The sequence below is a fragment of the Anas acuta genome, chromosome 3 (genome assembly GCF_963932015.1).
Source record: "Anas acuta chromosome 3, bAnaAcu1.1, whole genome shotgun sequence".
In the NCBI taxonomy this organism is placed as follows: Eukaryota; Metazoa; Chordata; class Aves; order Anseriformes; family Anatidae; genus Anas; species Anas acuta.
Window position 1 is genome coordinate 18,850,224 of NC_088981.1, and position 11,961 is coordinate 18,862,184.

The following is an 11,961-nucleotide window of genomic DNA, read 5'->3' on the forward strand; positions in this document are numbered from 1 at the left end:
GGTGCTTCACTGATTTTCCTTGAGCAATTCTGACTCAGACCTGCTGAGGATCTGTCCTTACCTTCCCAATCACCGCTGCTTTTGTGGTAGTATTTTCCTTGAAAAGAAATTCAACAAGTATTTTAAAGCATATTGCTTACTGCAACTGCACGTGCTTCTGTATGAAAGAAGTGTAAGCAAGGTCTGACTGGGCTCCAACTTTTGAGCCACCGGAACTGTACTTTTACTCCTATAGAAATAGTTTGTGCTGAGTATTTTTAACAAGGCACTCCCCCACAGTCCTACTCCAGACCGTTCGGCATGGTGGTTGCACACGTAGACCCAGGAGCAAATAGCTCAGGTTTGTTGCTCAAGCCAAGGAACATGTCAATAGTTAAACCAGCACAAATAGACCAGAGCGAACGAGAGCTTTAATTCGTTCGCAGTTTTCATTGGCGAAGGGGCTGAGTTGACATGGCCAAGGCTTGGGAAGGGGCACTGTGGTGGCTGCTGGACTGCGGCAGGAGGTACGGGCTGGGTGCATACCAGGTGTAAATCAGCATCACTGCCCTGAGGCTGGTAGAGCCCGCTGATTTACACTAGCCAAAAGTGTGGCCTGTGACTTCTCCCTTGGCAGCAGAGCTAAGTTGTATTGATACCTTTGTGTGTGACAAAGTGTGATTTCTCTCTAAATCAGTCTAATGGGGAGGCTTCAGTCTGAAACCCACCTAGCCTCCCCGTTAGCAGTCCTCACTGCCTCTCCTCCTGGTGCACGTACAGTACGATTCTTTGATTGATTGCTGCCACCTGATGCTAAGAAAATGCCCTGGGTTCATACTAGGGATTGTTCATTCTATTAAAAGAAACGTAGATGGAGTTTATTTGTCACTGAAGCATTTTCTGCAGATGTTCCTACTTCAGAGATGTTCAGTCAGTTAGGTGTAAAGATGCGCTGAATAGGTCGCCATCACTTAGGGTCAGGGAAATGCTACCCCCAGATGCATAATTAACATGGCTGACTGATTAATTGCCCACTGAAAAATCTAACTACCCATCCAGTTAAATATTTATTTTCAGTCTCTGGACTTCACTAATATTTTCCTCCAAAAAAAAAGAAAGAAAGCAAGAAAGAAAAAAGAAAGAAAAAGAAATAGAAAAATGCACTGTGCAGTTATTCTTTCTAGAAAGGAAAAATGTTGGCCGATGTATGATCCTGTGGGGATTAATCACAGTGCTATTCACATTACAACATGCAAAGTAATGTGTGTAATCCAGTCTGACATGAAAAAATGCTAATAACATCCCAAAAGGAAAGACTCATGAATGGCTCTAGTGCCTCAGGAGTAGGGAAGATCTTTGGGAGCACAGCAGTATGAGCAGGGCTCTTCCAAGCCCCCACGGGGCTTCAGTCACTGCAGTGTCTGCAAGCTGCTCACTGCGGCCCGGTGTCTGGAGGGGCCCAACCCTCAGATGCGACTCAGGTGCAATGAAGTCAGACCGTAAGAGCTGGCTCCTAGCCTAAAAGAAAGCCTTTGTGTCTCGAAGTGGGTGGGAGGCCTGGAAGCTGGTGGCTCAGGGATTTTGCACTTCTTACTCCATGACAAAGCAGCATCCCCTGTCTAGAAAACTTTCATATGCACAGGTAGAAGTTATACAACAAAAAGGTGGTTATCTGCTCAATATTTCTTGCTTTCTAGCTTTATGTAGTCAATGACCCCTTCCCTTTGGTTGGCTCCAAGCAATACCAAACGTCATGAATAGTACGAGAACAGTGGTTGGAAGTGCATGAACAGCAGAGAGTATCGTTTTTATACCAGTGCAAGAATGAGGCAAGTGGGGTGTCTTTGGTAGATGTATTCACAAGTACCCAAGCTACAGAGTGGTATTGTGAAGCTTTAAGTTATTTCTGTGAGCTGGAATAAGTGAAAGGTAATAGTTATTTTCTTCCCTCCTAATTACTGCTGTAACGAAATGTCTGTGCGAGTGTTTATTTCTGTGCGCCCTATGAAAAATTTCCACAGCTTGTCTTTGGGAACAAAGAAAACACGTGGAGCCAGATTTCGCTCTTGGAGGTACACAGAGAGCTTCCACGGGCTTCAGGAAACAGACTCGGTCAGCTGATGTCAGGGGAGCTGATCTCATGCTTACCCGGTGGCAGAACGTGGCTAGCAAACTACTAGCATTTCCCCACCGGCGGGAGGTGAGCTAGGCCCCAGAGCCTTATAGTATCAAGCTAAACATAAACATTTCCAGACAAGTTTTCTGGAAGTGGCTTCTAAAGGCAGAAGAACAAAAGCCCAGGTGCAGGTGCTGATCTGGCAATGTGATATGCATCCAGTGACTGGGTGAGATCTGCCCAGGCCTGTGTTGGCCACGGGGACAGTTGGAGTGGACCCTACTGCAGGTCAGAGCATTGCTCTTGCCAGGTGTACCCAGCATGGGCAAATAATAGCACTGGGGTAGTGCTTACTATTATAAGTGTGCTGGCCAGTGGCCGGCTGTGCATTAGCAGTTCTAGCGCAGTGAAGCCATATTTCCGTGATAAAAATGGAAAACAATACCCTTATGGAGATGACCTCAACATTGCGACTGACCTGCAGTTTGTTGTGGTGATGGCTTTCAAGTCGTTTAAGGAAGAGGGTAAGAAGGTGGTGCTGATGTCTGAGACAACTATTTAGGGCAAATTACCAAAGTTTGGAGTCAACTGTGTTTTTTAACATTCACTCGTTGTTTAGGGGCTTCTAAGTGGCGTGCCCCTGCTAGCAGCCGTTTGGCTCACCTGTGAGATGATAGTGACATGTAGAAAACCCAGATGAGTTTGACACACCTAATTTCTCCCCTTATGACTAATCTATGATGAAAGCATCTTTGTACTGACAAGGAGAGAAGCAACTCCATAGTGAAAAATGAGTAATGTCACTTGGAGCACAGTGCATCCAGTGAAGGGGTTGGGATTTTATTTGTAGCCTTCTGAAAAAGAAGGGAAGACCATGGTGGCTTCAGAGAAGGCCATCTTACAAGAGTCTCATGCACAGCAGCCACAGAAACAAACCGTTTGTGGAAAGCTTGTTTGCTTACTTGTTTTTCAACTACAAACAACATTCAGAGATATCCTATTTCTTTGGTAGCTTGCAGCACTGGCTGTGACCAAAGTTAAGCACGAAGGTACAGACAGTTTTCTAGGCATGCATGACATGTATTAGTCCCCACGCAGAGTGGAGAACATAGTCATAAATGCATGGGTAAAATATCAGACAGGGATTTCTCTCCTTAAAGACAATTGTGTTTGTTTCCCCTCCTGCTAATTATATCCTATAAATCCCCACTCTCCAAACTCAGACAGTAACATTTTGTTACCTACATTCTGTCAGTAGACTTCACAAAGATCTCTAACACATGTTATAAAAGTTATTGCTATACTACTATATATAACAGCTTTGCATAAGAGAATAGAAGGCTGCCACATTTAGAAAATGCAGGTGCTATGTAAGCCCCTTTCTGAAAGAAAGAACTTAGCTCAGTTTCCTTTGAAGAACCAGAGACTTGAAATTGAAAACTGTATTAATGCCATTGTCTCCTTGTATCAGCAGGTTCCAGAGAGATTCCTGGAAGTGGCTCAGATCACGTTACGGGAGTTTTTCAATGCCATTATCGCAGGCAAAGATGTTGATCCTTCCTGGAAGAAGGCCATATACAAGGTCATCTGTAAGCTGGACAGTGAGGTCCCTGAGATTTTCAAATCCCCAAACTGCCTACAAGAGCTTCTTCATGAGTAGAGAGTTCAGCAGCTATTTATGAATGTATGAAAGTAGCAGTCCCCTTCTGATGCCCAAGTCATGTGTGTCTCTATTTTAATTTCATATATATGTGTATCACATACATATATATGTATATGAAATTAGACTGTGATCCCTTCTGGATTTGAGTTTTTGTTCAGTTCCAAGGGGATGGTTATTTTACTTCAGCCTTCGGTTTACTTTTGCCCAAGACCCTTAACATTTGGAGAATAAATGGGGTTAATTTTCAGGGAGAAGAGTTTGGAAGCGTGTAAAAGTCTGTCTTAGCAAGTTAGGGCATTATGTTTAAAAACGCTTTGTCAGATTTATTGCTTGCTGCAAAGTGGCATTTTGTCTTAGTGAGACTAATGTCATGGCACAATACTACAGACAATGAAGTTTATATTATGTTTATACTGCTAAAGGTCTGAACTCTGTGGAGTCACTTCATGAGCTTGGAGCTTCTTTTTATTTTTTATTTTATATACTTTTAAACCAATAACTAGATTTTGTTTCATACTTCAAAAAGATACAACATCTATTTTAGGTATTCACTGCGAGAAGTGGTACCGAAAAAGCAAACCCTATTCTTCATGCTTTCCCTTACAGAAATGATAAATACCCTGCACCAGTAATCAACATGCCAGGTTTTTGTTTTTCTAAATTGCAGCAAGGGACATTTGCACAAATCAAATACCATTCTTGCAGGGTGAGGCCAGTAATTCATGCACAATATTGTATCAACCACACTAATTTTAGAATATGGTCAGCTTATTAAAACGGAAGCATTTCACTCTCCATAGAGTAAAAATGAAACCTGCAGTGTAATAAATTGCCATGTCTTGGTCTTACTTCAAGTGGCATCAGTCCCTAAATTTATTCTTTTTTAGTCCATTCTGCCCCCAGAAATCCCCTTTCCAGTATACAAAGTTTTCTGTCTGTATTTGACATCTGTCCTAAAAAGCACTTTTTGAATGATCTTACATATAGTAGAAGAAATCATCTTCACCTCACAGTGCTGAGGAAAAAAAAAAAAAAAGACTTGTTTGTAGCTGTAAAATATAATTAGTCTTTTCCTAATCAGAAGAATAAAAATTACATTTTCATAAAAATCTAATCAAGCATATACAAAAATCACAGTGTCCTCCTGGCTATGCAGGGTTCAGATAGCCAAATTGGATTTTTTAAATTACTGTAAGTGCAGCTTAAAACAAAACAAAACAAAAATCTATTTGAGCAATGTGCTGCACTTGTCCTCTGAAGCTGGAGCTAGTCTTGACCAAAATCTGAGCTACAGTGTAAAATCCGTGATGGATCTGGATTCGCCTGAATGCTATACCACGATATGTCAGCACACGGAAAGAAAGCTAGCTGCTAGTTCTTGTGCTTTCTTCAATGGCTCTCCTTGTCTCACGTTTTCAGAAAGGTATTGTCTCCAAAAGTTTGGGGGAAGGTTGAATATGCTATAGCACTCTTTGCTATTGTATTTGTCATTTTCTCTGTCGTCTTTTGTACAGATGCAGTAAGAATTTATTGTTATCGTCAATAGTATTTTCCCCTACATAATTCAGTCCGAGTCTAGAGGAAGTTCCTAATTAGCTGAGAATTGTATTTAGACCATCGAGGATATTGATATCTTATTTCTTTATTTTAAAATTACCATTTTGACTTTGGAGAGTGAAAGTTTACCCATGTGACTAAAGAGCTGACCTGATCATTGCAATTTCACTTCATTTACAAATACTGCTGATAGACAGAAATGTATGAAAGCAATTATTGTCAGCAGAAAGCCTTAAAAACCTGCTGACTTCAAATTAAACAGCACAATCCTACGATTCCCTGTCAGTATTTTCAAGCACTGGCAGTATCTGTGGAGTATAGGCAATGCAGACAATAGCATGGGATGAAGTGCCAACATTTTCACTATGCATTAAAAGCAAAACAAATCTTCTTGATCTTAGACTCCCTGAGAGTACCTAATACTGTACGTATCCTCACAGTAGACAGGATGTGTCTTTTTCTTTCTTTTCTTGTGTTTTGTTTTCTTTAGTTTTCTTCCTTTTTCCTTTTTTTTTTTTTTTGCTTTTGTTTTTGTTTTATTTTTGTGTGTGTGTGCATGATTTGGTAAACATTACACTTCATAAAGATGTAACTCCAGTGAATTCTGAGTAAGAAAGGATGAAAATTGTGTTCATGCACTTTTTTTTTTTTTTTGATTTATGGGAAGAAGTGGCATAAAATGCTCAAGTTTTAATACAGCAAGTTCATCATTGGCATACCATCAGATACAAAATATAACACTGCATTGTCACCTTGGACGTAAGAAAGCAAAGCCATACTTTAGTCATACTATGTGGACATACTACTAGCTACCATCTTGATCTGTGATTTTACCGTTACTTTTATTATGTTTATTATTATTATTATTATTAATATTAATATTATTATTATTATTTGGCTGCAATGTGATTCACATAATCTAAATAAGTGAAATTGTGTACTCAACACTTGATGTTGTTGCATTTATTTATTTATTTATAAGTAGCATAATCTCAATAGTAAATGAGGCATAGGAATTAAGAGTAGAAATTTCATCTTAAAAGAAAAACAAAACCTCCTTGGTCTGAAAAAGGAACACAAGATAATTTGATCATTTCAGTTATGTGATTTTTCTGCATTTTATAGCCATATTGCCTTTGTGCCTCCCAACACACCTAAAATTACAAATACATGGCATAGCTCCTACTAAATTGTAAGCAGAAAAGTTTTTGTTTTCAAATGATCTCAATACTATTTCACTAAAATGGCTAAAAGGCAGGAGGCTACTTTTATTGTAATGAGAAGCTTACATAGGGAAAGAATTTCAAATTCCATGTAGAAATCCCATGTTGCCATTCATTTACTGCTAATTCAAATTTATTTCTGCATATAAACTTGAGGTTATAGTCTGTGCCTATAGTCTAGACCTTAAATGCACCAGCGGAAGGATAAAAAAAATCCTTCAAAATACCAGTTTTTCCCCCACAAGTACAATTGTTCTTGTGCCTTCTGTGGCTTACAATTTTCATCTTTTAAACTTTATTTTTCAATTACTACAGCTGCAATAAACACTAATTTTTTTTTTCCGGCTGTTTGACATACTGTTGATAGCTATGCATATTTTGTGTCTTTTTAAAAATTAAAAAAAAAAAAAAGCAGGAGAATACGTTTTTGAAGAAGAGAATTTTTAGAACAGTTTGATAACGCAAATTATTTTTTCTCAATTGTTTGAGCAGCATTCAAGTTTTGAAAATTCTTGTAGAAGCCAATTTTTTGTAACTGTGGTGCAAATCTTGTGTTTTCTTAGCCTGATGAAAAGTAGTATAGAAGCAATATTTCATACGTGACATATGTGCATATACATATACATATGTAGTCACACAGAATGTGTGTATGTATGTATATATACACAGAAACACACACACACACAAAATATGCGTATGAAGTGAAAAGCTTACCTTTTTCCTATCTAGATTAAGAACCTATTTTAGACATTTGTTATGTTTTGTGAAAAGAATGTTCTATTTGAAACTACAAAACATTTAATTCTTACTGTATCTCTGGTTGTTTAATGGGAACGTTTCACATTTAATGGTAAACACGTGGAAGATGTTAGAATGTAGTAATTATTTAAGCAAGTGTTCACCCATGTATTCCTGAGGTTTGCTTTGTGCCTCTGAGTATTATTTAATTAAAGTGTTTTAAGTTTGCAGAATCTTTGTTACTGTACCAGGTATGTGGGTGAACATTGAAAACCGAGGGGAACTTTTATAAAGCAATGTAAATATTCAACCTTAAGGCTGTTCTTGCGTAAAGACATAAGATTTTAATAACTACATTCTGAAAACATCTGTTGAATTTATAAGAAACACTACAGTAACTGTATAGATAGTTGAAAGCATTCTTGAAAATCCAGCTCTCTACTTTTAAAAGTTAAGTCTCTTTCATCAGATGTCAAGGGAATGGGTAATACAGTTTCTGTAAAATTGCAGAATTTTTTTCTATGTATAGGAAGTCAGTTAATAGAAAAATGTTTTTTTCCACAGGTTGATATTAATTAAGAAATAAAGGTGAAGATTTTGTGGCTTTAAAGATAGGATTTTCACCAGCAGCATTGAAAGATTATACATATATATATATACAGAAAGATATATATATATATATAAAAATGGAAAGTGGTTTACAAAACCCCCAAAAACGAGCACTGTACATGAGAAGTGAAAGCAAAAACTATATTTGCCATGTGTATTATATAGTAATCATTGGTGTTGATAGTGCAAATGTTTCCTTCTGGTACCAACTATGTGTTTGAAAATTCCAATACGCATTGTTTTCAAAAAGCTCCCCTTAAGGAATGTAACTGGTTTATATGAGTAAGCAGTTACTGTATTGCACTTAAATGTTCTGTTGAAGGAAATGCAATTTCGTTTTCTGTAGAACTGTTGGTTGTAAACCATCTATAAACTGAAGCTAAAAATGCTCATATTTAGAGCTGGGATGAAAACTGGTATTTAACCTTTGTATCTTCTTAGGAATATCCTTTTTAGTCTACGAAAGGTGGTGGCACTATGACTTTATTTAGTCTTTTCATCTGAGCCACAGTCACCTCTCTCTCCCGAAGCAGCCACCTTCCAAATGCACAAATATACTGGGATATGTAGAAAAAAATCTCTAGAAGAAACAGCGAGCTTACATTTTTCTCTAAAATCCATCCTTTCTGCATTAAGTGTACCACTCAAGTGAAATATTAGACAAACACGATAACCATCTCATTACCATGTAACATGTAAGAGTCAGAAACTGAAAAAGAAGGAAAAAAAAAGAAAAAAAAAGAAAAAAAAAAAAGAAAAAAAAGCCTCTTTAGGTTGGTTTAAATGCTGCCCAGAAGAGTCAAAGGTTAAGGTTTAAACTGATATTGTCCCAGCCATTACTCATATGTATATAGTTACAAAAGTGACAAAACACTGCCTTTATATTATTTAGCAATATGTTGTAAATAGCATTATTAAGCTCTTTTTTTGTAATAAAGACCCTTTAATTTGAAGATAGTACAATAATTGAACTGATAAAGTCAATTTTTGATTTTTTTTTATTTTATTTTTTAGCTAGAGGCAATTTCAACTGTGGATTTTTTTGTTGTTGTCTATTGTTCTGAAGACTTTGCATAATTTATTGGTTTAATTTATCCTAATTTATTTGATGAAGGTGTACAATTTTGTATTACCAAGGATGTACTGTAATATTAATTGATGACAAGATAAAACAATAAGACTCCCCTGTCTGTTTGAAAAAAAATAAAAAAGGTGCAGTAGACAATTGATTGAAAAAAAAAAAGAAGTTACAATTCTAGCTTGGCAGCTACTAAATTTAAGATAAACACAGGAAAAATGTTTTTGGGGGGGTGGATTTTATTTTGTGTGTTTAAAGCTTTTGTATACTCTCCAGACTTTTACCTTTTTGCTTTGTACCACTTAAAAGATACAGTAGTTCAATTGCCTTGTGTGCCTTCCATCTTCTCTAAACTGAATGTATGTGCAGTATATATGCAAGCTTGTGCAAAATAAAATATAAATTACAAGCTCATTGCCATTGTTTATATTTCTTTCCAGAAGTTGATGTTGCCCTGTATCAAAAAGGGAATCACTGGAACCTCTCTGCTGTGGCCAGGCTGTATCTAGGACTGTAGTCCTCTGCAGGTTTTCTCTCCCCCTTAGAATTATTTATTAATGAAACTGCCAGCCCTCTTGCAAAATGGATATAATGATTTATCTAATCCAGTGTCCTACCTCCAGCACTGGTTAAGATAATGAATGTTATTTTGCAACAGTCTATCAGACAAGGAGTAACTCCCTGCACCAGACATGCTATGTCTGAGGCATACACGGCCTCAGACCTAGCCGATGTAGCCACCCTGAGCTAGAAAGTTCTTGTCTTTGGGATATCGAATCATTTCCTGAGTACACCTGCCATGCTAGTGTCCTGCAATAGGGATTTCTACCGGTTAGGTGAATGCAGAATAACGCTTGGTTTGGTGTGGTTTACATTTGCTCCTTTTATCAATCTGCCCTTGTTTGTAGTAGTGCCCACGTTCCATTCTCTTTTCTTTTTATTGCAATCTATCCCTCTTTCCTGGATCGCTTCCTTTTCGAGCTGCATAAGCATAGCACTGTATATAACTAATCTGTTCTCACACATTTCCTCAAAATGCAAGTCTCATTTGTGCGTTGTTTTTCTCTAGTCCTTCTCTCTTTCTGCTGCTTCATATGTATCTTAAAGTCTTGAGGTTGAATGAACCACTGAATTAAATTATCGTCTGTGTTTCAGATATGAATGGTATCTTTTTGGCTTAGAATTGGTGCAGATGGCAGTTAAATGGTAATTTATTTGGATTGCAAATATTCTTGCAAGAATTTTTTGATTTTAAAGGAGGAGTATGTTAAAAATACATTTTCATCTGAGGTCATTTACTTTCATAATCTTCACAGATTCTGCCTCAAGACACTGTAGACTCGAGCTGGAGCATGAACGCAATGTTAGCTACACTGTAATAACCTAATAAATACTTCATCTCTGTAACAGCAATTAAAACTTGATGTCTTTGTATACAGTTGGAGTTGCATTTGCTGGGCCATATCAACAGCAGGTGTAATGGAGATGATGAAGCCGCACCTGTGTAACTGGTAGTCCTTAAGGTGTGAGATCGTCTCTGATCTTACTGCAAACAATCTTCCCCTCCTAGCTCACATCTATCTACATTACCAAGCCAGCATACTAGATGCATTGTTGGGTCAAAATACTTGACATTCAGGTCATTTCTTAAGGAAATGCTGCCCCACAGCACTTACTAATTGTCTGTATATTCGGGAGATTGCTAAGATGTGACATGGTGATCAGGGTAGGCTGAAGTGTCTGAAATGTCAAGATCCCTGATTCATCTGCTCCTGAAAAGCTCCAGCCTCGAGGAGCTCTTCTGCCAGCCTTGGTTCAGAGCAGGCATGGGCATCCCAAAAATGCTTTCCTTGGAGGAGGGAAGCTAAAGAGAGGCCGAGGAGACCAAAATTAGATATCTGCTTAAGCATCGCCTAGCAAAGGCTTGCATGGGCAGCCAAGGATTATGTGGAAGGGCTCATTTTTGTGTTAGGTAGCAAGAGTTAAGTCAAAGGAGAAGGAGATCACCCTTATGTACCCAAATAACGGACCGAAGGATAAGATCTACATGGGTAATTGCTAGCTCACCCTGTGCCCAGATCATTTTTTCTCTCAAATATACTTGTTCTATGAAATACATTTTACCCTGCAGTTGAAAACACACAGAGCTCTAAATAAGAAATCCTGGCTATTGGCATCTCATAATACTGCAGGAGTTCAGAGCTAGACTGGAACTTGGCAAGTGGTCCCTGTCACTGCAAAGGGCCAAATCAACTTTCCCAGGCTTCGAGCACCCTGAAATGATCCAAATTCTGCAGATCTTGCCATCTGTGCTTGGAAATCCTCAGTTCCCCTAATACCTGGAATTTTTACAATAAGGAAGATAGCATGTTCTAGCTTTAAAATCCTTAGGAAGACGTGAATCATCTCTGGCCAAGGCAAGCAGAGCGGTTTTATGCCACCGAGACCGTTGGGAGGAACTGGGGTCCTTTACATGACGAGTTACCGGGAGGCTGAATGTGGAACACGGCATTTTGTGATTTGAGAGCCTGAAAGAGTTAATTGCTCTCGTTTTCTTGGTCTGTACCCTTATTTATGCCCAGTCTAGGTTGTGCCAACACAATTTCTATGGAGATGATCCCTTCTGATCCAGTCTTCCCTCTTTGTTAGGAGGGGAAGGGAACTGGCTGGTGAGTTGCAGCATGCGACTGCTTTTAGGAAACAACGGCGAGCACATCCCTCGCTCTGCGACGGGTTACAGTGTTTCCCCAAACAGACTAATCTGATTCAGTTTTAAAATATGGCGCTGGGTTTATTTTAAGAACACAATACGGAAAATAAATTAAATCTTCGCTAGAGCTTATTGTTCAGCGGGGATGGAGGGCTCCCATGGTGGTGGCAGCACTGCTTGATAAAGGGGGGAGCGGGGGGGGGGCTGCTTCCCTGCCTGGTCCAAGTCTCTGACCCTCTGGGCACGTTGCAAGGCCTGCGTTTCAATAAAAGTGGGGGGAAAGGGGGG

General features: G+C 38.7%; 1 protein-coding gene across 4 annotated transcripts in view; it reads left to right on the forward strand.

Moving 5' to 3' along the window:
* PROX1 (prospero homeobox 1) overlaps window positions 1-9,377 on the forward strand; it is a 48,721-nt gene extending 39,344 nt beyond the window's left edge. For 3 of the 4 annotated variants that reach the window (XM_068675968.1, XM_068675969.1, XM_068675970.1), the window contains exon 5: window positions 3,567-9,377. In XM_068675968.1, coding sequence (XP_068532069.1) covers window positions 3,567-3,755 — 189 coding nt within the window. In that variant the 3' untranslated portion in view covers window positions 3,756-9,377. The remainder of the gene's footprint in view (window positions 1-3,566) is intronic. The other variant, XM_068675971.1, reaches the window with a different exon arrangement.
* Window positions 9,378-11,961: the final 2,584 nt, after the last annotated feature.